At 50.6% G+C, this 24,232-nt stretch overlaps 1 protein-coding gene across 1 annotated transcript; it reads left to right on the top strand.

Annotated features, from left to right (window-relative positions):
* The first annotated feature begins 27 nt into the window (after positions 1-27).
* LOC128277540 (vacuolar protein sorting-associated protein 28 homolog) lies at positions 28-1,183 on the top strand. Its single transcript, XM_053016012.1, has 2 exons — positions 28-60; positions 169-1,183. The coding sequence occupies exon 2, from the start codon at positions 272-274 to the stop codon at positions 902-904; it is 633 nt and encodes a 210-aa protein (XP_052871972.1). The 5' UTR covers positions 28-60; positions 169-271; the 3' UTR covers positions 905-1,183.
* The last annotated feature ends 23,049 nt before the right edge of the window (positions 1,184-24,232 follow it).

Raw genomic sequence — 24,232 nt, 5'->3', positions numbered from 1 at the left:
CGATGCCCTTCAGAAGGAAAACGTCAAAATTCTTAAAAGCAAACATTGTGCCATAGAAAAGTGAGTCAATTGTTTTTTGTTTCGAATAAAGTTATATTTTTGCATTCCAAATGGATTTCTAGTGTAATGTGATTCGCATTTTAATGGTTGTTTCGTTTCCTGTTTTAGAATATCCATCAGAAACCGCTCGACAAGCACAGAGTACCAGACAGCAACACAAATCTTCCACCAATCTCACTACGAATTCGATTCCGGAATATAGCAATCAGACATGCAAGAAAATCGTCCAGAGCTCTACGAGGAGGTGAAGCTTTACCGACAGGCTAGAGAACGCGAAAAGTATGACAATATGGCCGATCTGTTCGCGCTCATCTCAACGCTACAGAACCTGGAGAAAGCGTACATCCGGGATTGTATCACGCCCCAGGAATACACAGCGGCCTGCTCTAAACTGTTGGTACAGTATAAGGTAGCGTTCAAGATCGTCCAGGGAGACGAGTTTCCAACGATCGACTCGTTCGTGAAACAATTTCGACTTGACTGTCCAGCCGCCCTGGAACGGATCCGCGAGGACCGCCCGATCACCATACGTGACGATAAGGGAAATACCAGCAAGTGCATCGCGGACATCGTGTCGATGTTTATTACGCTCATGGACAAGCTGCGGCTCGAGATACGCGCCATGGATGATCTGCACCCCGAGTTGCGCGATCTACTGGACACGATGAACAGATTATCGTTGATTCCGGACAGTTTCGAAGGCAAAGAAAAGGTGTCCACCTGGTTGGCTACGCTCAACTCCATGCAGGCGTCGGACGATCTAACCGAGGCGCAGGTCCGGCAGTTACTGTTCGATCTGGAATCATCGTACGCAGCATTTAATAATCTCCTGCACACCACGTAAACTGTGACGGTGCAGTGTAACTCAGCACGTAAAGGCTTCCTGTGCGGTTTCGCAGGTAGTTGTACATAAATGAATAGGTTGCGAATGTGCATATTAAAGGGTATTCGGCATATAGTTAGATTCTACAGAGTGAGATTTGAAAAGGATTTGAAAGATGTAGCAGGGAAACAAGCAAAGCAGGGAATGGAACTGATTAACGGGTGAACCGTTAGGAGTATGTTGAGCGATATGGCTATTTTTAATCAAATATGTATGAAATATACGCATTGTTTATCCATATTTTAGACCACATGTTTGATTTGGCGCAGCCGTCGAAAACGAAAAGTTGCAACGCTTCATACATTCAAAACATAAAGTAAATCACTTTTATTTACAGAGTTTCCCTTCGCAAATCGTTGATACAAACAAGACAAATTTTTTCGAACTTGTTCGTTGCTGAAACAGATACAAAAACGAAATCCTAATATTTAATAAAAAAGGACGTTTGAATATGTTTCCAAAAACCGCTTCTAACCACTCTTCGTCAACTCACGTCCATCAAAGAGGTCCATGATTGTCACTTTGATTGTGCCAAGCAAAGAGATCACCTTCGATCAGTTCCATGCACCCTACTTGGGCGGCATGGTGTAAAGGATTGGTGTAGGTCGGTAGGTTGGTGGGTCGATGGGTCGAGAGGAGTCCACTTCATCAAGTTACGGCACATACAAGGCGTGGTGCTATTATATGGAGGCCGGACGAAGCCTTGCATTGATATGAATGCGCTGATATGCGATGGCAGTGACCCTTGAGTGACGAGCTTGAGAGCTTCCTTCATTTCCGCTCACGATCGCACCAAGCTAACCTTGACGCCATTAACAACCGCACTTCCCTGCTGACCGCAATCTGGTTGTCTCTCTGTTTCTTTCTCCTTATTTTCACCCTGTTTTAGCGCATCTGAAATCAAATGATAAGCAAATCGACGACACGAAACAATAAATGTGAGGCAATTATTGCAAACAACATTCTGCATGAATTTGAGAAATCTGCCACAGGCAACAAAAACTGAAAATGATTTTTTTTGGGAATTAATTTACAAGATGTACAATTCGACTAGTATTTGTACCGAACAGAAATTGCAGCAAGTATAGGAATTGGAATGTTGCAATTTCGACAAGTTTCTGCTACCAGCAAATCTCTCGCCATATGGCGATGATATTAATTCATTCGTTCGCGATTCAAGCGAGCAGCGGGACGTCTCCAAGCTCCGATCAAGGCTCCGTCTGATACGGTTTATATAAAAGTCGATTTTAACCCGTTCTGACAACGACTGACACTAAGCCGGTTCATTGAGGCGGTATCGACTGACCATTGGAAGCTGTGCGGCCAACAAACTCACTCACCGTACATGCTTGGGAGAAATCGATCTTAATCGCGATTTAAAAATTTACGACCACAATACTGAGTCGGGACAGCTAGTTGCGCGAGTGGGCAGCGTATCTTAAACGGTCGCTGCTCGTTCCACTAGACATATAACCCATGAGGATCCTCAGATAGGATGGGTCATCGGTAGTGCAAAAGCATGAGAACGGACTGTTCAAAAACATTACATTTGATTTTTTCATTGTTTTAACCAGAAGTTTGAGTTGAAAATTTTCATTTAATACTGGTTATATTCCATTCCATTTAAACAGTTATATTCCATCAACATCAGCCGCAAAGATCGTTGTTCGTCAGTGCCATTAAAAATGCTCCAATTTGAACAAAGTGTGTCAAAACTCCCTTGAGTTATTCAAGAAGCTGGTACTGTGGGAAAATTAACACCAGTACGCTGCCCTACTTATGGTCAAAGTTTGGTGTCTTATTTTTATTCGCCATGTTCCCAAATCATCCCAAATGTTAGCAAACATACCGGCAGAGAAAGAGAAACGAATCATGTAAATGAAGAAAGCAACTAATATTAATTATTCGCACCGCTCGATCCGTCCACCGCTTATCCTAGCTGCCCACGCCAGCTGTTCGGAGGTGATCAGAGAAAGTGAAAAATCGCCGTTGCTTTTCCACTCTGCCAAAATCACCATTTTCTCGCGCGGTTTACACACCGCAAATTTGCCCACCAACTTCGCCATGTGCCCGGTTGCCCGTCCGATTCGGGAAATTGGGTCACAAAATTAAACGCACGCGAGCACGGTTCGTGTGACAAAATGCCATTCTGCGGAACTCTGCGTGTAGGAGGTGTTGGTGGCAGCCCGACCTCGTCATTTCGCGTCTTGCTCGTGGATTCGATACTAAAGTAGTTCAAGTTCGAAATGTCTTGAGACTGAGAAGCGGCGACGGCGGGTTTGATCGCCGACCGATAGAGGTGTGAGCGTTTGTCATTTTTAACGACTACGAGCCCTGTGCAAACCGGCTAACGAGGCGATTGGTCAGAATTCGAGGGGCGATCCATCATGATCACCAAGATGTGGTACGGAATTTTGTTGCAATTGGGACTCGAATAAATAACTGGGATTTTATTTTTTGCGATAGATCTAATTAACACAACACTGTTTGGTCTGTTTGGTCCGTTAGTTGTTAAGTCTGAGAAAGTCCTGTGAAGGACACCGGTGTCCCACTGTGCGGAGAGAGCGTAGTTTCCTCAAAAGTTGCCACCGAAAATGAAACACGGCTCTGGTGTACGGTCGGACAGTTTTGGCAACATTCCCAAAACCACATTGCACCTCGCAACGTTGGCACATCAGCCATGTGGCGGTGCGGCCAACGTTCCGAAGGAACGCAAAGGGAGGCCATTTGGCCTCCGACGGGGTTTGCATCGTGGGGGCTTGGTTGTTCGCACCGAAAAAAAAACAGGAGACACAGCTTAGCGTTTGGCTCGCGAACGCGGCAACCATCTACTCCGAGCAGACGAAGATGCCTCATAAACTCCCAGTGGGGGGCCCATATAGTAGCAAAGCCACCTGTCAGAGTTGCTTCCAATTCGCGTAACTGACGACGAATGGCACGGTGGCGTCGTTTTTTGTACCCAACGTCTTCCTGACGAGCAGCCAAGGACAAACCTCGGCACGGGCTCACCTGCGTGCGAGTTTGTCTAATTTCAATAATCATTTGTTTTAGTCTCTGCTCGTTTTTTCGCTGAGAAACAGCCACGGGCCTATCTGATCAGCGAACCGACGACGTTTTGGAAGCTCTGGTTTGGCAGATCATAGCGATTGCCAAAACCTTGACACAGAAGGACGGCGTTGCGATCTGGCAAATCGATAATGGAGGCTGGTTGTGAACATATTTACTGTCACTCTATGAAGTCCTTGAGTCCTAGAACGGATTTAGATACAGCTGTATGTGAGTTAGGTACGAATTGTGTTCTCCGCATTTCAAACAGCAATGAAGTACACCTCAACAAATTACTGTTTTTGGAAGCAAGTATGTGGTAAACAAAGAAACAAATAGGTGTTATTTCACGTTGATAGTTCCGTGTGATGTAACTGCCAACCCGGAAGATCCGCAATCCGTTCCGTTAAGCTTGCTCGGGGGGATACCATATTTTATCCCAAACTACCCCTATTGGAGCACCCCCCTAGGTAGGCACCTTCGCTGCGCAAAGATAATCGAGCTCACTGTCTGTCCCTCCGATTGTACTGCAACACCCGTGCAGGGTAAACATAACGTCATTTTATTAGCCAGCATACACGCCAATCAATGGAAAGTACCGAGCATAGGGGAATGTAACTCGGGCACAATTTGTCTTGTTGGCCATTATCTGCCAAACGAATTAGATGAAAATGGGATGGCCCATTATAAAACGGCATGGGCCTATTCAAATACTACCGGCGCCACGATCACGCTCGATCGGTAATACTATGCCACAATCGTCATGCTCAGTGCCGTGTGGAGTCAACATGTGGGAACCGCACAGTGAAACGCCATCGTGGGGAGCTGAAGGAGTGAAGACGGGCAACTTTTCTTCCTCCCGGTACACGTTTGCGGCTCTTCATATATTGCTGAAACTCCACCGACCGTTGGCTTTCTTTTGCCCACATTTTGTCTGCGCTTTTCGCTGGTTTCGAAGTGGTGAACTACGAGTTTGCCGGTTTAGTTTCGTTTAAGTAACAATTTACCGGAACCGAAGCGAGCGAACCTGAACGTGGCCATTGGCTCTCATGGTGCGCCATGGTCGATGGCAAGTGGCGATCGTGCACAGTCGAACCTACCAAAGTGTGTAGTCCAAAACCTTTGAAAAGCTGGCAAGACTAGGGCTCATTAGATCGAGGTTCGACTGTGCCGAAGCCGACAATGCACAAACGGGAACTAAGGATTCGAGTTCACCTAGCGTGTTACGTTACGCTTCTGTTGTACTATGTTTTCTCTCGTACTCACACTAAGGTAATACCCTTTAAGAAAAGACCCAATGGACAGAGCTTGAGTCTGGCGAGTCAGATCCAGGATTTGATAAAAATTGGGGCCCCGCAAACCCGTATTGCGCCGAACGCGGGGAACAAATGAAAACGATAAGCCCACATTTACACGCCCTGAATTGGCCCTAATGTGGCTAATGTTCCATCTTCAACATTTAAAAAAAAATTGTAGATAACGTCTATCAGTTTTGGGGTAATAAACAAACCAACCACACCAAACAACAGTGTGATGATCGATGGCTAATGTATAGATTAATAGCCATTGAAAGCATAGTAATTACCTGTTCAATTCTCCGGTCAATCGGCATCATTTGCAGAATGTGCTACGGCTAGCCACAAGTGCCATAGTGCGGCAGGTTGAGACTCCACGGTACGGAACTAACGGTAGTCTGTGACCGTGAAGCTGGACAATCACACCGGTCAACGGCGCGTCGTCAGGCAGTAATTGCTGCAAGGCCCCGGTTGCAGTCAGCCACCCATCAGCAGGCCCCACATATCCGATGACCGGGCCGAGCGATGGTGGAAAACCCTGGCCACCTGACGCGAGATTTGCATCTTGCGGACTGGCGCCGTTTCCGTACCGTTTCTCAAGTTCAATGGAAACATTCAATGTCAGGCAGCCGAGGGCCCAACCGTGCGCGTGCACGAAGTAACACGAAGCCACAGATTGAGAGCTGCGGGAGTAGACCATTTTAACAGTTAGGTTATGTGGCAAGCGGCACCACTTACGTTGGACTTCCGGACTCAAGCCACGCGAATCGTACGTCGGCCGATTGGGCGATCGAACGGCGATCTTTGCGCTATTGGAGCACCATTGGTCCACAACGGAATATTAAAAAAAAATATATGTAATGATTTTTCTAATCTAATAAACATTTCAATACTGTTCAAACGATTTATTTTTCCAATAAACATTTTGAACTTTTTGTTTTTGGCCTTATTCGCACATTATTAACGCTTTAGTCGGCTTGGCGTCGCGCTATTATTTCGATTGGCAGCTTTGAAGCTCCAAAACAACCACAAACCAAAAAACAGCTAACCGTCACGCCAACAACACCGAAGCCCAATGTCCAATGCTGTAGGAAACCACCCAGCCTCTGGACACGAGACGCCCCACGAACCAGATTCGTTTCGATCCGACAGAGCGGATTTGTTCGTGCCAATTTGCCGTGTTGCCTTCGACGAAGTTTTGCCGGAAGTGCGACCGGGTCGGCAAAAGTGGTCACGAAAGTCACGAGATCGGTAACCGGAAACGCCGTGCGAACGCGATCTCGTATAGGAACGTGTGGTGCTGGTGCCGATTCCTACTGATATGCCTTTAAACTCTTAAATCAATGGCCCTTGTGATGGACCTTTTATCTTGTGGTTCAGGAAATTAATTGATAGCCGCAAGATACTCATTTTCATCGCCACAAACGATCGTTTCCATCACTCTCCGCCTACGGAGTATACCGTTATGTCGAGTGTACGGTGGCGTAGGGCAAATTACTACGCCGCCATTCAGTTCCGTAAACAACGCCACGCGTGCAAAGATCCGTATCTTAGTGGCGACACTCCTCGGCTCAAGCATCCATCACGCTCGTCTAACCTTGCGCGAGAGCAACAGCCCTTGCCCTTAGCTGGAACGTTGGCCATGCGGTCGGTCACTCAACTTCTAGCCTCGACGCGGCTGTCCACGCACGCTAAGCAGTTAATGTCGCACGCTGCGCTTCTAATATCGAATTAATATCTACAGTGCGATCAATTAGGCGGCAGAACCACCTAGAATCGGGGTAGCATTTGACCTATCTCCATGTAGAGGCCAACATCCAAGAGTTTTTCTCTCATTAGTGATTTTTGCAATTTTGTCCAGAGTCCGATATCTTCCGCAATTCATTCATTCAATAGATTCGTATTATAGTGACGACGCGACCTGGTAAGTCAACACATATCGTGTTATTTTTAGCAAGACGCTAGAGGACCACCTGACTGTTCGGTGCCGACGGTCCAGAAACACTAGACACGCTGGGTGCACTGGAAATGGGAAGGAAGATCACTTCGATCACGTGCAGGCCAATCAGTGTTCGATGGCACTATGTTGCACCGAGTAAACACCAACCCGACACCTCGTCACGTGTGACCTGCTTCGGGTGGAGGTGTTGGGCGACTTACCGTTAATACCCGCTGATGAGAACTTATATTTACTCCGCTCAATTGTCCACGAGCCACAGCCGGTGCAAATGTCATCGGCACTGTGGTGCTGTGCTAATGCCATATATGGTCACTGGCTGGCGGGTGTAAGAAATGCCTGATGGCCATCGGACAGTCCCGGGGCCAGGCCGGGACCATAATCCGGTATCTTGAGTAACGGCGCAAGTATCGCGCGTGCCAGTGTCGTCGTGGCCAGTCCGCTGTAGTCCGATTGGTCCTGGCCGGTCGGACCATAGCCCGCCGGCAGCCGGGAAACCATACGAATACGGTGGCGACTCTGCGTTCGGCGTTCGTTTTCGGTAGGCCAGGGTAGATGTTTATTTTTGCATAATAACCTACGCCCGGCGTGTGCCACGCAGGAGCTTCCGTTCAGTTAATGCACAGACTTTAAAGCGAGCGTAACTATGTTTGGGGCACAGCTCGAAGGACTTCCTTGGCGCTCGGTGTCCAGTCAATGCTTAGCAGTGAGGTGGAGCTTCGGACGCAAGCTGATGAAATCCTTGGGGCTACGTTGCCACCCGCAGGTTAACTCATTTTCTTTGGCTTCATTGGCGTGTCGGTCGGGGGTGAACGGTTTTACATAATCTCTGCCTTGCTTCCCTATTTACCAACAAGTCACGAAAGTCGCCATTCGCTTGTTGGATCCATTATAGGTGTTGTTCCAAAAAACGCTTTTCATCAGGCGACGGGGCGAACTCCATCAGCCTGATTTGGGATGGATTTGGTGCAGAATCACCGTTGGTGAGGGGGGGTTGTCTGTCGTTGGAAAATGAAGCGTTAAATTTATGCCCACTTCCGGCCCGGCTTTCAGTGGCCCGCACCAACCGTAGGCGAGAGTCAGCGCAGACCGATGCACCTCAGTCGACCAAATTTCCACTGAAAAAATGGCAAATGCAATCGGAAAAGATCCCAAACACACACACGCAGACGGCCCATAAAGCGCCCCGTGGGCCGGACGGGGCGCTGGTCAGCCAGGCGCAGCCACCGCCCCGGTAGCCAGTCAGGCGAAAGAAAATAAGTCAAACTTTCTATCGCTTCCCGGCCAGCGATCGTCGAAGTTTTGGGCCCGCGGTTCCCTCCCGCAGTGCGATCGAGAAAAGTCAGCTGAGCGAAAACCACCACCCCATCCACCCACTCTCTGGTCGATTTTTCCACCTTCACGCTTCACGTTTTCCACGTTCAGCCCGCCCGTACTGGTGGAGGTCAATGGCACTGCGAAGCCGTGGCTTCCAGTTAGGGCCATAAAACCCAGCACCGTGGAAAATCAAGGCGCGATCAGCGAGCGGGTTGGTGGGGTGGTGGAAAATTTCCCCTTAAAGCCAAGCCAGCCAGGTGAGCCTTTCTTTGGGCATGCTTTTTGTTTTTTTTACTGTTTTGTTTCAGTTATTTCTACCGATTCCGTTTTGGCAACGGGCTTCGGGGGCCCGTGTGGTGCAAAAACCAATTAATTAGATTTAGTAAAGTCCTGTTTGGACCCGCTGACTGGGTGGTGGTAGTGCGACGCGCGACGGATTGCAGTTTCGCCCACCGAGGTTCACCGTGTGGGTGCAACAAACGGCCGACAGAAAGACGGCGGCTGGTCGATTGCAGCTTTAGCCGCAATGGCTTCCCTGACCGACCTTTAGTGGTGTGTCTGGCGACGTACTGGGACCATGGCGATATGAAAAACATGAACACTTCATCAAAAAACCACAAAACTAATCGACAAACTTGAGACGTGAGACATACGGACTCCGGCACGAACGAAGCGAACGGAAAATGGAACGGTGGAAGAGATTTACGTTCAAATGTCTCGTTTCGAACGAGACAGAAAGAAGAGTCTTTTCGAAAGAAAATCGCCAAATTGAATTTTCATCCGCAATTTTCTATCATCAACCAATCACGACGGAAAATACAGCCTTATTCATTCAACCAAAAAAAAAATACGGATCCACCGTTGATCGGTTCGGATTGAACAGAATCTATCGGATTGACCGCAACGACATACAGATCCGATCCTTACTTTCTCACCTAAGATTTTACGTTGTAGTCTTAGCCATAGCCAGTTCCTGGAACAACGTTAAGCATAGTCTACGGTGGCACTGAGTGGTGGTTTTAAAGGCTCCGTGGATTGAGTTTTATCGGTCGCCACGTCCCAAAGTGTCACTTCGAAGACAAAATAGCAGTCAGCCGAGAAAATAGCAATTGAAAAAGTAAACTGCTAAGAACGTTAGTCTATAGCTTTAAGGTTATGGTTTCCTTACTTTGCTACGTAATGAATTTCGTTTCAAGACGATGAGGTGTTGATCACCAGTGAATGTTTATAGTGAATGCAAAAACAGGTTACATCCGTTCCACAAAAATGGAACTCGTTTGGAACCCAAAAGCATATCAGGTACCCCGTTATGTACTAATGGAATACTGAGGAAAGAGAGAACGGTTCGTTGTGTATTTTGCGACTGTAGATGTTATAAATGTCCCCGGGATTCGAACCCATATCCAGCCGCGTGGAGTCGACGAGCGTTACCGACTACTCTATCAACGGAGGAGGCTTTGGAAGTACTAAAACGCCATTACCAAACATCTTTGCCTGTGTTTGGGTCATTTATTAGATAGTTTCATTTGGACACCGATGGATGCCTTAGGCGATCCTGTTACATTACTGAGCATAACGTTTGAAGCGGCGACGGACCTTTGCCAGTCCATCGGCCCTGTTACTTCATTTGTGGTAAACAACAACAACAACCAGCCCAACGGAAAACCACCGCCCTACGGTACGCACTAGTAAACAGCGCACAAAAATCGAATCTCGTCCCAGTACCTCGAGTGACCTCGATTAGGGCCGAACGGAACGAAAACACCAACGGAGCGGATCCACTTGTTTACTTGCGCTACGCGCGCCGTGCGTTCGGGAGTTCAAAAATGGAGAGATTAACACTAGGGTATGTGTGAAAACATTTACAGCGAACCCGAGTGCGAGAGGGACAAAAAGCGAGAGTGAAAGAGAGAGAGAGAGGAGCGATTCAAAACAACCCCCAAACGGCACCCCAAATTGGAATCCCCAAAAAACACACGTGTGCCACAACAAGGTGAGTCACGTCGCACCAAAAGCGACAACAACAGAATTACAAGCAAGAGATACAACCCCCAAGCAACATTCTGAGACATAAGTTGCGCGCCCCACAGATGTTTCCTGGTGCGCTCTAACCAAAATTCTAACCCCGTCCATTCTTTCCGAACCAGTTCACTTCCGTAAACAGCTGACATCGCGGGTAGCACGCCCGGTCCACGTGGGAGTCGGAGCTTCCTCGCGGAGCCAAGGGACAAGGTCGCGTCCGGCTAGAAACGAAAACAGTGAGCTCCCGGATCAGCTGTCCAGCGATGGCCCCCAAACCGGTTTCACAGCCACGTGGTGCGCTGTTAGAAGCAGCAGAGGGAAAAAACGACGTTGGGAACATGTTTGAAATATGTGTCAGCAGCTGTTAGCTGTACATCGGCGGCACTCATCACAGGCCAACTGCGATTACCGATTCTCACCGCGGCCCAATGAACTAGCGGAAGGGTCTAATATTTTGGACCGGCCGGTTCGGGCTAAGGTATTAGCACCGTCTAAAAATAGCCCGGTCAGGAACAACAACACTCGCGAAGCGCCAGTTACGGCCAAGGTTGTTGATCTTATCGGATCCGGACGGAACGAAGATGATTATGTACGGTCAGGATGTGGCTTGCGATTCTGGTTTTAACTGACCAACAGAACGCATTCTTGGGGGTATTTTGGGGTGTTGGTTAATAGCAAGCTTAGCAAGATCATTTTGGTGTATTTTCCCCATTCGACTTAAGTTCGCCTCTCGTCCGTCGTCCGTCATTAGAACAGACAGAAGGCGTATTGGAACAAAACAAGCTTTGTCTAATCAGGGTCCGAATGGATGTCTTTCGCGTTGGAACCGATGATTTGGTGCAGTGTAGTCGGATAGCCCCAGGGTTTTACTTTCAGTTGTGGGGTTCAAACCACGCTAGACGTGTGAATTAATTTACAATCTCCCCCGACCCCAATGTGGGCCAAGTTCAAGAGGTCGCGACTGAACAGAGCAGACTCCTCATCGTCACCCGGCAACGGGCAGGCGGCCGAACAAAACGTTGCTTTCTTCCGAATCCGCCAAAGAACGCACTCGCTTGACTCCGTTCGCGCTCCGGTGGCATTTGTCGGGCCAGTAAATCATCGGAACGGTGCGTCCTTCGGCCCCGAGCAGTATTTATCTAAAATGTGCATCTTGCAGCACTGACGGTGTGCTCCCATCGCCGCGCCGCTAAACACGAGAATGTTTAATTCAAATGCGTTATTAATACCCGTAATGCGGTCAAGTACGCCAGAGGCGTTGGATGCTCCGTCGCAGCGGACGATCATTCTCCATCGGCTGGAATGTGCCTGTTGCCTGTGAAATTCTAAAATAATATTGTGCCAAGTGATAAAAGCTGTGCGCTGCAGCGGAAATGTCCAATGCTCATGTCACCCGTTGGCCACGTGTAGAAGCTCACGGCCTAAGCGACCCGGTAATCGAAGGCGAAGGTGTTGCCAGTCTGCGGCAACAACGGAACCCCTGCGTAGATAAAGAATAGTGGAACTACAGGGAACCCCTAGGTGTGTTAAGTTATCGCCACGAATCCGTGCCCTTCAACACACCCAGGGCCACTCACGGTCAGGCGTTATCAAACCGAGCGCAAGTGGCAGAAGCTCACCAGGAACTGCCGCGATGGGCCGGTCGGTGCTAAAGAGTTGTGAAGGTTGGGCTAAGGCACTAATCTTGTTATTGGTAGTGTCAGGGTTATGGGTGCGTTTATCTGGTCCACTAAAACGGTAACGATTTTCGGATCAGCCCACTGCCGGGCATCACCTTCGGTAGTTCCCGACGACAGCCCTTGGCTGCAATGCCAAACCGAGCACACTTTGTCCACGTTGGTGGAAGGCACTGACGCGCTGCGGACACTCCTTGATGCAACACAGCAGGTCTTCCAAAAGGTGTCCATCGCCGACACCATCTAACCGCTTAGCTTTGTCACGACGCTCGTGATTTACGGTGTACCGGGCACAGTGAGTCAGTACCTCTCTCAGACGTACCACATTGTACACATGCTCTGGGGAGCAGACAGTCTACTGAAACGCACTGTGTTGACCATGGAACACTATGTCACGGATTCGCACATCCTTTTCTGTCTTCTGGGGACGTGGGAAGCAGCTTAGTCGTACGGCCCACCACCACAGACGTTAAAAACGCCCCAGACGTGCCAGATGCTATTAGAACCCGGTCGGTCGGTCGCAGTGGTACTAGAACCGAGCTAACTAGAAGCAGCTGTGCTCTCCCCGTGGAACCGTGGCATTGACCGAGTAAGGTGAGAAAACCCCCCGCGGAAGCAGTGGGGCCACCTGTCAGAACTAATTAGTGTCAGAATTGCCAGCAGGCAGCAGAATCGCGCGAAGGCAGACAGGAAGGAAACCGACAGCCCACCTGCCGGCTAGGCCACGGTGCGAGCGCCAGAGCATGTCCCCGTTTCCACTGATTGAGTTCCGGCGCCAGCGGGCCCGGCTTTCGAGGAGCACCTACCTCATTTCACCTCGTTGACGCTTTGGGAGCCTCGCACTAAGCGTCCGACACCCCAATTCTGGCGTGGACTGGCCAAAAACTTTAATTTTCAGCCAAAACTGCGAACTCATGCTGGAATCGACGGAACCGACCAGCCCGGTACCGGCTACCAGCAGCAGTCAACTTCCTGTTGCTTCGCCTGCTGGAGGCTGATGATGGATCCGCCGGCTGATGGAGGTTCAAGGACAGCAAGGTCCAGTGGCGATCCGGACGAGTGATTTATGGCTAAAAGATCTCGCTGCTAACCCACAAACTGGCGTGTAGCATTGTGGCTGGGAGTGCCCCGTTAGGTGTCGGGGACGTTAAACCCAGCCAACGGTCACGGCCGGGGTGTCGTGTGACTTATCTGTCAGAACAAACAACCTGTTCTGTGATCGTTCCGAACGGAGCGTCGCTGGGGGCTGAGTAGGCTCCGAGAGGCGCCCACTACCCTTGACAACCCGCAGCTGGCAATGGACTTCTGATCGCGGACGAGAGTTGCGAGGTGACGCTTAATCTCTTCCGCACTGATTGTGTGACAACAGAGAGCGCATCTCTCTCTCTGACTCGCTCGATTCTACTCTCATTTTCCTCGGAGTGGCCGCATAGCTGAACTGACCAGCGCAGTATTGCCATGAACTTTAAGTGTCCGAGCGAGCCTCTGACGAGGAAGCAGCCATTAGTTGCTATTTTGCAAAATCGCTTAGCGCTAGCGTGAAGCATACAGATTGGGGCGGAAAGCGTGGTTCGGTTAAGACCCTACAGTTTTAGACTTTGCATTAGAGCCATTCAAGTACACTATAGGGAATGAATCATTCGGTTTGCTCTTCAAACAAAAAATATCTGGGCAGGGTTATACGAAGCCAACCAGTTGTGGCCAAAGCGTCGACAAAGTAGTCACAAAGCGTGTCGTTCATTGAATCTCGAAGAGAAGATGATCAGTTTTAGACAACCCGTGTCGCCTTGTGGCATTCGCGGAATAGCTTCCATAAAGCAACGCCATAACTGAGGAACGACGAAGAAAGAAAACCCCCAAAATTAGATATCACCAGGGTCATTGACGCTCTGGGTCTGAATGACTGACTGACTAGCCGAATGTGGCTGGGAAAGAAAGCTTGAACCGAGAATCCCCCAAGCATGTCCGAAGCGGTAAGTTATGCGGGATTCTTCTTCCCCATTACGTCATTTCTACAGACCGGATGAAGTTGTTAGGCGTACGCGCGTAAGAATAAGATCTCCTTCTTAGGAATTCCTTGGGATGATCACCGACAGCCTGTGCCACCATCCGGAGGTGAACCAAGGCGAAGATTAATTGATTTTTAATCGACCACGGCGGCGGCGCGCCTTCTGACGTCCCTATTGGCGAAGCGTGGCATCGAATTATCTCCTCAACGCCGTGGCCAAAGAGAACGTTGCCGAACGTCAGCAGCGCGTGAGGTATTGCTTTCCAAGACACGCAGGTACTTTGCATCTTCACCCATCCGAAGTACGCTATCGTCACAAGGACATTCTGGCGAAGTAACCGAAGGCAAACCGAAGGGTACCGCTGAGCCTGAACAGGTTCACTTCGACCCACTTGTGTCACCGGGACCTCCCAGACTGCATCATGTGTGTGTGTGTAAGGGCGCTAGACACCGTGCCGCTCACTTGCCGACAGTGTTGCGGAGCAGTGCGCTGAAGGTGCTTCAGAACGTATTTATTTATGTCACTAATGCTGTCATCAAATGGCAATTACCGTCACCTACCCACACCGGGGCCGTGCCGGGCCATCCGATCCGGCCCGCAAGCTGCTGCTGGGGGCCAAGGAGGTGCCCGAATTACTGTGGCAAGATGGGCCGATGGGCACTCCTCAGAGCCGCGAACCGCGCGGATGAATGGCAATGGGTAAATATTTACTTATGCGCGCGCGGTCGTCGTCGACCGGGGCGGCTAACGATTTCTTCATCCGATCCACCGGCCGTCATCGACTTTAATCCATCTCGCCGCCGGTCGCCTCACCACACATCACTTGGCACGCAAATGCAAATAAATCATCGCACCACGCACTCGGGGGAGATCATTCGTAGGAGGCTGTGACGACACGCCGGGGCCACCGGCGATTAACAGACTAATTCGAGCGGGCCGTTTCAGCGGACCACCAACCGTGCGGCTCGCGCTCATCTTTACGGCCTCTTGTGCACTCCATGTGCGCCACCGAGGACGCCCATCGGCCCATCTTGCCACCCTCTGCAACTAGAGCGAGTGCGCCCTTCTCGGACGCGACCTTGAACGAGGCGGTCGGCCAGTTTTCCTATAAATATATGCGCACTTTCACTGGTGCTCTGCGACCGGGCGACCTCCTCTCTCTCTCTGTCTCGACCGCTGACATCGGCGAGATGATTGCGGTCAAGAGTGTGACTTCCGTTTCGCCAACGTCTTAATGAAAACGTCAAACACGTTTTACATCGCCGCACGCTCGTCGTCGCACGCATTCGCAGCCTCTTCTCTCTTCTCTCTCTGGGTGGAGATAAAGTGCACGCAACTGCAATTCCGGCCGTCCTCGAGGCGTCGCCGACGCGCGTCGTGCGTCGATTAATGTCGCTGAGGTCCAGCCGCTCCACGACGCTCGCCGGAGCCCGACCCGACCCCGGCCCGAACGCACGGAATGCGTACCGCGTGGCATTGGCCGTCGTGCGGTGAGGTCGCTCGCGACCACCCCAGCATGTCCCCAGCAGGTTCCCCGGCACTCCTAGGCTTCCGGAAGTGCGATCGCATCCGATCGAGAACGGGGTCGAACGCGCTATCGCTATCGGAAGTCGGGGCAAGTCCCAACGCCGAGGCGCCGGACCCGACAACGAGTCGGGCGCACGTGACTCCCGTTCACTGCCACTGCCGGCTACGCCAACTTGCGGGGCCTAAACTTGAACTTGGCGTGGCCTGCGTGCGTGTTCGACTAGGTGATCGTTGGCACCACACCAACTAAGTTGGCGACGCACGTTTTTTTTCTTTTCGTTCGGATCTAGAACGTTTGGGCGAGCTAATGAATAACCGGATCTCAGGGGCTTTGGTACCTCCAGTACCTCCACGAACCACGACGCTTGAAGGTCAGGCGGGCTTGCGGTTCAAGTAATCGATTTGCTGACTCGGATCACACTTTCGTCCGATAGCTAATGCCTGCCAGTTGGGTCACCGGATGTGCAAGGTTCCGGTGGACCAAAGGGGTTGGGGTACCAGCTAGTGGTGAGCGACCGCAGGGCCAGCGAGTGGGCTACGAAATGCTGCCTCCGTGGGAGAGATGTAGGAGATCGAGAAGGTTCGCACAGAAAAGTCGTCTAGGATCGGTGGTGCATTGAAATGCACACGATTAGCGAGGGTCACGCGCGTGTGTGTCAACGTCAACGACGCAGCATGATCGACGGCCGTGTCAATCACATTCCACAGCACCACAGCTTTCCCCCGCTTGGCACGCGTTTTAATTCTTCCGTTTAGTTTCCCTTATCTGGCCCTCTGATGTCCTCGTCGAGATATAATCTGATTTCGTCGCGGAATGCGGCAGGCATGAATATGTGTCACCCTATGGCTCGACATGGAGGGCGACCATAGTCATCAAGTAAGGACATTGCGTCCGGGCAGTTGCAGGTTCCCTGAGCTATTGATTGACAATTACAATGACCATTTATTTGTTTTCATAAAGCAGATAGGAATGAAGGGTGTTTTTTATAAAAACGGATGTAAACAAATAGTCTACTTTTTCACTTAAGCCTAACAGTAGAAAAATATATTTTAAAACATCGAGGAGATTGCAATATGTGGTCGCCGTTTGAGCGAGATACAATCTCGACAATTCACCAAATGTTTCTTAATTGATGCCTCTTCGATCGTCCTCAGGCTCATTCGCACTGATCATTCTGCTTCGACGTAACTACGATCACGAATAGGAAGCGATTAGTTCTCTCACTGTCCGCCTAAATGTTGAGTATTTGAAAGATGCATGGATTCAAACTTACAATAAACGGATGAAGACAAACGAACGGTCTACAAACTTGATTGATCTTACTGTTTTCTTTGTGTCGGGACGTTTCTTTAATAGGTACGTCAATCGAAGTTCATCTAATCGAACAAAAAGTAGTACTTAAATCTAATCGTACGAAACAAACAAATTCAAAAGTGACGTTTCGTAGATACGATTCAGTTACGCTTAGCCGTTCCGTTCAGAACCGCACGCACTTAGGCAGCCGCCGCCGCGGTAGAATCGAACGAGATCAAATGCCAAGGACTTTCCACTTCAACACATAAGGTACATTCTACGCAGGGCACCCATCGACGGCAAAGGTCGACTGGCGGACTGGTGCGGTGGAACCGAAACGGAACCGCCAGCCCAGTCCCTGAAACGCAAGCAGTGAAAAGCAAGCAGTTTTCTTGTCCAGACGCTCCGGAGTCCCTTTCGCTTTCGACTTCTCCGGCAACTTCCGATCCCGATTGTTCGGACGACCAACGTCCCACAGCCACCCTTCTGAGACGTGTGCCGATGGGCCGTGAAGTTGTGTCTCGCGTTATGGCGGCCCAAAACGGACCGGTTCGGTTCATGACCGTTCGTTTGAGCGTTGCGTACTTTTCATTTCGTTCACGTAATGGACCTGGACTCTCCGACACCGGTCCGTCGTGACCACCGTGAAACCCTTACGGCTGGCCCGCCAAAGTGGTGGTGATGATCGCACACGCTCGAGCCAGTCCCTGGGACCAATTTATTCTACGTGATCAGCAAACCGGCCCCACCGGCCAGCTCCTCGCGGATCCTTACTCCACCTTGACCGACCGACGACAAGAGGCCTCTCTCTATAAGGAGTTATCGAAGGTCAGTTCGTCAATTCACTTGACTGGGGCCCTCATCCGTTGTTGTCTGTTAGGCAGCCTGAGTGTGCGCGCGCGGCCTAGGGCTTGTACGATCCTTTAACTCCTCCGGGAGCCCCAGACCCGTCTGGAAACAGAACGACAACGACGATCGAGGGTGACCGGGTACAGAAGATACCTTTCCATTTCTGAAACATAGCACATTTCGCGGGAGTCTGGCAGACTTTGGCGAAGGTTGCCGGCTTCGTCACACTGCCCTACTCCCGCTGCCATTGGTCCCATTAACCGCCACTCCTTGTCCATTTTGTTGCGAACCGTGTTCTAGTGTCCCCTGCGTAAACCCCCGCCGTTGATCGTACTCTCGCCAAAACTGGGCTCCATCTCCCTGTCCTCATCTCTACAGGCGACGTCAACCCGAGCACGAACTTCAAGAACTCGCTCCGAAGTGTGTGACACTGAAAACAATCACTTCAACTAGCTGACCCTGGAAAGTTCAGTGAGCCTGTTGCGTGAAGCACTTCAGCGCACTACTGTAGCGGCTGGAAAAAGCGTATTTTGTCGTCATCTGTTTTTTATGGCTCGTTGTTTCTGCGACCGGCAGCCTGCTGACCTTCTCGGATATCCGGGCCAGTTTGGCGACGTAGTGTTTTACTCTTTGCTTCCTCGAGAACTGGCTGCAGGAAGTTTTGGGCTCGGCAACGGCAGAGTCGCCAGAAATTGATTGATTAAATGGAACATACCGAGATTTATCGGCACTTACTGGTTTACAATTTCTTGTGCCTAGTGACAGTGCCATTATCGCACTTCGATCTCATAACATGCAAAATGTGTAAAATTAAATTAAAAAGCAGTGTCACACGGCATGACGTGTTCTACATTCACTGCGCGTTCTGCACGCTAATCCTTTCGTTCGATCAACGTTTTTTTCTTCCGCCAAGTTTGACAGAACAATCTCCAGACGTTCAGCAACGGAACTGGGCTGCACGACGGAACAGAAAATATCAAAAATTGGACCAACCGTGGTCAGCGTAGAACCGGGTATGCATCGACCGGCTGGGTTGGTTGACTTTGACCTTACAGTGCGAAAAGTGAACGTGATGGTGATCCTTATGCTTCGATTGGTGATTCTGTGCCCCACATTGTGCCCTATCAAATAGATCACGTGACTTCACGTGGTTCCGTTCGGACCAAACGGACACCGGGTGAGAGGAGGATCGATCAGATCACACTAGGCAGGTTTGGGCAGTGGGCATATTTTCTATTATAAGGAACAATTTAAGTGTGAGTCCACAAATCTTTGTTGAAATGTTGGCATACATCTAGGCGTTTATCAGCAGATGCATCCCTGTTACTTTTGTCCGATGGCGATTGAAAGCCTTGACCATATTTAGACCAACATTTACATCTACAATTATGCAATGAAATGAAATGAAAAAAGTGACAAAATCATAAGCAACACAAGGGCCAAGTTTAACGCAGTGCTGCTTGTTTGGTAGGAACGGAAAAATACACCTCTAAAAGGGCGGTATCGATCGGGTTGCCGTGGCGGCCATCCTAAAAGAAGGTACCGCCGCCGGGCTTCCTAAAAGAAAGGAAGCCACACGGGGCTATTCGGGATATGCCGCTCGGCTTGCGTGAGACGGTGTTGCATCATGCGTTCCGAAACCGAGCGATGCGTACTGACCTCGTTATCTAATTCAGTTACGAACCGAAACGTCATTTTTACAAACATTTGTACTAACTTTAGTGGCAAGCCAGTAAACACCAGTAAACATTCGTTTAACTAAGTGACGTTCTTCAACAGCTAAACGACAACCAACGATCCGCCAATAGTTTATGGTTCTTTCATCTCCCGGGCCGCGCTGTAATTTATCGATCGCAAAATTGCACAGACGGTGCACATAAATTACAGCCTCCGTCAGCACGATACCTGCGCCCCACCGCGCGCGCGTCACGTGATCTTAAATCATCATCACCACGGCGCGCCACTGATCGTTTAGGCTTCGCCCGGTAAGACCTACAGACCCACAGACCTACCTAGCACCCCCAGAGTGCGACAGACAACCTTACGCCAATGTCGCAGCCGATGACTAAACATCGGCGGACTCGGCCGTTTTAGGAAGTACGCGGCGCACGGCGTCGTTAGCATGCGTGTTAGGAGCTCGCCCTGAGACGTGCCGCGAGAAAAAGAGAGAGATACGATGCCCTCATCAGCCGTGTGTTTGGTGGACGATGCGCCACTAGTGTCAGCGCAGTTCCTCGCCTTGGCGACTCCTTCCTTATGATCGATCGCCGGTGCCAGCGTTGCCGGTGGGTGCACGTATCCTACCGCCGCGGAAGGCTGCGTTGCCGCCGTCGCCGTTGTTAATTTATGTAATCGACAGTGCGGTGCGACCTTTTCCTTCACTTCCTAGGGTTTCCGCAAAAGGCGCCTCCGGGCCTGCTACTTCCGGTCGATCGCGGACACATCCCTGCCGGCCGGGGACAGAATATTGAAACTGAGGTGAGGTTAGATGTTTCGCTTTTCGGGGAAACATCGACAAAAAAAAAAAAAAGGGGGTAGTTCTGTAGGTCAGCCTGACTTCCGACACCTGCCGTTCGATAGTACACGCGGCCAGCGCGGTCGGATCGCCTAATTTCATGGCTGCCAATTCTCCCTCGACGAGTGAAGCGCCGCGGTTTAAAAGGGAGCGCAACATATTCGAATGTTGATTTTCGTGCCCGTGGGCAAGGTTATCGGCCATCAGCCGCCGTCGCCGCTAGAGTAGCCACGGGAAGCCCAAAGCCGTTGGTGGGAGACCCTACCAACGGCAGTTAGGTGTCCTTCAGCAGCCAAAACGTGCGCGCTGCGTGTGTGTGTGTCAGCAAACTCGTTGGCCCTCGGGTAGCCTCGTATTTTTGGCAAAAAGAGTAACCACTTGACGGATGGTTAATACCCCATTGCGATAGGTTCACGGCACGGCGATAACAGGTCCTGGGCGCGATGCGGTTCGCTTCCTCAAAGGTTTCACCAGCGGTTGAGAAACCCCGGCAATAAACTGCACGTCGGGTGACGTCCACCGCGCAGCTCATGCAAATTCCATGGCCACCATTTGCCCGGTGGGCAAAATGTCTTGGTCATGGATACCCCCCGAGGCCCGTAGTACTATGGGAGCGCGTCCACAACACTTTGTGAACACATCCGGTGGGTCGGTTGGGTTGCATGGGCACGGGTCAGCCAATTAACTTTTTTCGACACACTAAAACAAAGCCAAATTTACCCCCTCACAGACTCCAAGTGGGGCAACTCGTGAAAAGGCCACCTTTAGGGGAAGCACAACAACGAGGGTGAGTCACCGAAGGAGAGTACAACCATCGGGGTGCACCACTTGGGGGTTTTCCCGGCGTGTCAATAGCCGAAAGTCTGATTACGCAATCGTCCTGACCTACATCTGCTACGATACAACTCTGTTCGCATCTGCGGACGAACGGCCGTATCATGTTGGATCTTTAGCACTGAAGAGATCCTGACATCAACACTTTTAGTCCATAGGCGTTGAAGTTCACAATCGAGGTGCGATCTTCCGAAACGGGACGGTCCAAGAAGCGCTGCGTAACTTATCGTCGATCGAGGAAATCGAAACGTCCACAGCTCAACTGTGAGTGGGTCTCGTGATACGGCCCACGTGTGTCGGCGACATATTGGACGATCACGCATCGGTTTCCTTATTTGCATACGGGCGCTACTGCTACGGTTTGACCTCCGATGCTGTTCGGATGCGCTACTCGCATCAAGTAGCCACTCCTCACACACTTGAACTTGAAACATCGCCGTCTCGAGTCGAAACATCTGCTAGGCTTGTCATGTACCGCCGACGACTGCGGTAATTACTGCGGGAGTGGGAAACCCAGCTAGTGCCACCGTCCCCGTCGGATGTACCGTGGAGAAAGAAATGGGCAAGCGATAGCCTCTTGGTTGCCTCCCCATAATCGGACCTATCTACCAGCGCTCACCTCAAGGGTTCAAGGTTTTCCATGGAGCCCGCCACGGAGAACGAAACCACGGACGCGGTCGTCCGTGAATCACCGCCCCGGTGGCTTCCAGAGGCGAGTAGCGTGCCCACCGGGAGCCATCGAGGCATATTGAATTTCATCTACCGCGTGTGCAGCGGAACTATCCGGCTCCGAAATCCGTGCCCGTCTGCTCTCTGCTGCCGCTCTTCAGAAGGCAATTAAGATATGCAGCGCCGCACCGTCGTACCGCTCGGCAGCGTAGTGATTATTGCGCCGGTGTGGGGACGGGGCTGAGGTCTATATACTCCTCTCTTGGTGGTCATGCTCCGGTGCCCAAGTGGGCGACCGGAACCGCCCAGCATCGTCGTCGAATGAGACGACGAAGATTTCGTAGACCAGACTTACTGGGTTTTGATTGTCCCAAAGCCTGTTCATGTCTAATTCGGACTCAAGAGTCCGGAGAATAGGCGGACGACAACACTCAAATCAATACTAGAGAACGGAACCCTACCATACGGAGTTCGGCGCGAACTCCGAATGCGGCGAAGATCGCATTACGTCACACAAACAACAATCCAAGTGACCTTCGACCGATCATTGGCAGCCACGGCGGAGTCACCACTGACTGCTAATCACCCGAAAGGGGGCAAATCCGTTCGACGAAGCATTGAAACTCCTTTCTAATCGCCAATCCCATTGGCCCCCGCCAGGTGGCGAAGTGGTGTTCCTCATAAATCCTCCGCGTTGACAATTCAACAACTCCCGCTGGTGGGAATTTGGCCACCCAAGAGCCCAGGAGGTGCCCCGAGATGGAACGGTAGTGCCTTCACCCTGATCCTTTCGAGTCTCGCGCGTCTCAAGGCGATGTGCACTCGAATCCTCGAGAGACTGGCTTAGTGAGGCAACAAATCATGCTCCGAACACGACACACCGCCGATCGATCGTTGCCAGCCCGGTGACTTGCCGGATAACCTACTGCCCGGGTGTCAGATGTCAGACATTCGACACACGGAATCCAATCCCGTGCCCCGGATAATCTCCCCACCCGACGGGGGCGCGTGGACACCTTGACCGTTGCGGCGTTGAGTAAACTGTCAGGAGGGGCCGAAAATCGCCCCTGTTCGGCGCGACACTGGCCGGTAACGTGTGATAGGGGTCTTGATGAAGACACTCATCTTGCGGAAATTTGGGGAGGCCCAGGCACACACACACACACGCAAATGGCGAGTCCTCTTTAGCCATGCGGCAAGAGAACGTGCGCCCATTCGCTTGATGACTCTTTTTTTGCTGCTCCCCGCTGACCCTGAAGATCAATGACATCGCGCGAGCAGCATCACGATGGTGGGACGCGCGAATGTTTACATTTGTTTTGTTTATGTTTTCTTCTTCTTCTTTTTCGTCGTCTGATTGATTGGTGGCTAATCGCGTGATGCTCGCCCTGATCGTGAGCAGCGTGCGGAAACGGTTTTCAAGCCCGGATAAAAATAAATTCTGGGTTGGACTTATCGCCCTTAGAACATAGCATTTGTCAAATAAAACTACTGAGCATAAAATGGTGCGACGTCTTAAACATCTTAAGTTTGAATATTCACTATTAAGTATAGAACGCGAAGATCAATGTTGTGATTTAAATATTTTCTGGAGCATTTTTACGGGTCGAAGTGAAATTAAATTTTAGTAAATAAAATTTGGCAAACTTACAAACACCCAAAAACGTCGAACAAATTAAATTACAACATAATGACAAATGCTAGCCGGATTTGATAAAATTTCATATTATTTTGACAAGAATTCAAGACTCGTCTGATACATACACTTTTTATGCAGACCTGAACCTACTGTACGAAGCTACCGTGTGAGTTGTTAAGCAAATTCTTTACATGTTCGCTCCGCGTCAAGGCCGCCGATGTAGTTAACCTTCAACCGACGGTCCGGCGGCCATCCTCAGCTGAAGGAGTAACAATTATGTTGAAGAGAGCACCCACCGAGCTGAACGTCTCTTTCTACGGCGGGTCTTTCTTCGAAAGGGGAATCGCAAAACATGGCGGCACAGGGCTTGCGGCCCCCCACCCCCATGCCCTCTCTTCGGGGGTCCGATGGAAAGTCGTTTTGTGGGCCACTCGCACAGGAAGCCGATCGCCGATCGCCGATCTGCAAGTCGGCGACCGTGAAGCTGACCATGAGCAGCCCTAGACGGGCGAGCAGGGATCCGGAACACTTTCCGGGCGTAGAACAGTTTTCTTTTTCTTTCGATTTATCCAGCCCAAGCGTTCGCTTTCCTTGCGGGCGACTGATTCTGAGCGACTGGCTAACTCCGTTCCCCAGCTCTC

The sequence above is a fragment of the Anopheles cruzii genome, chromosome 2, assembly GCF_943734635.1.
Source record: "Anopheles cruzii chromosome 2, idAnoCruzAS_RS32_06, whole genome shotgun sequence".
NCBI classification, from domain to species: domain Eukaryota; kingdom Metazoa; phylum Arthropoda; class Insecta; order Diptera; family Culicidae; genus Anopheles; species Anopheles cruzii.
This window is presented reverse-complemented; position numbering and strand designations above follow the sequence as displayed.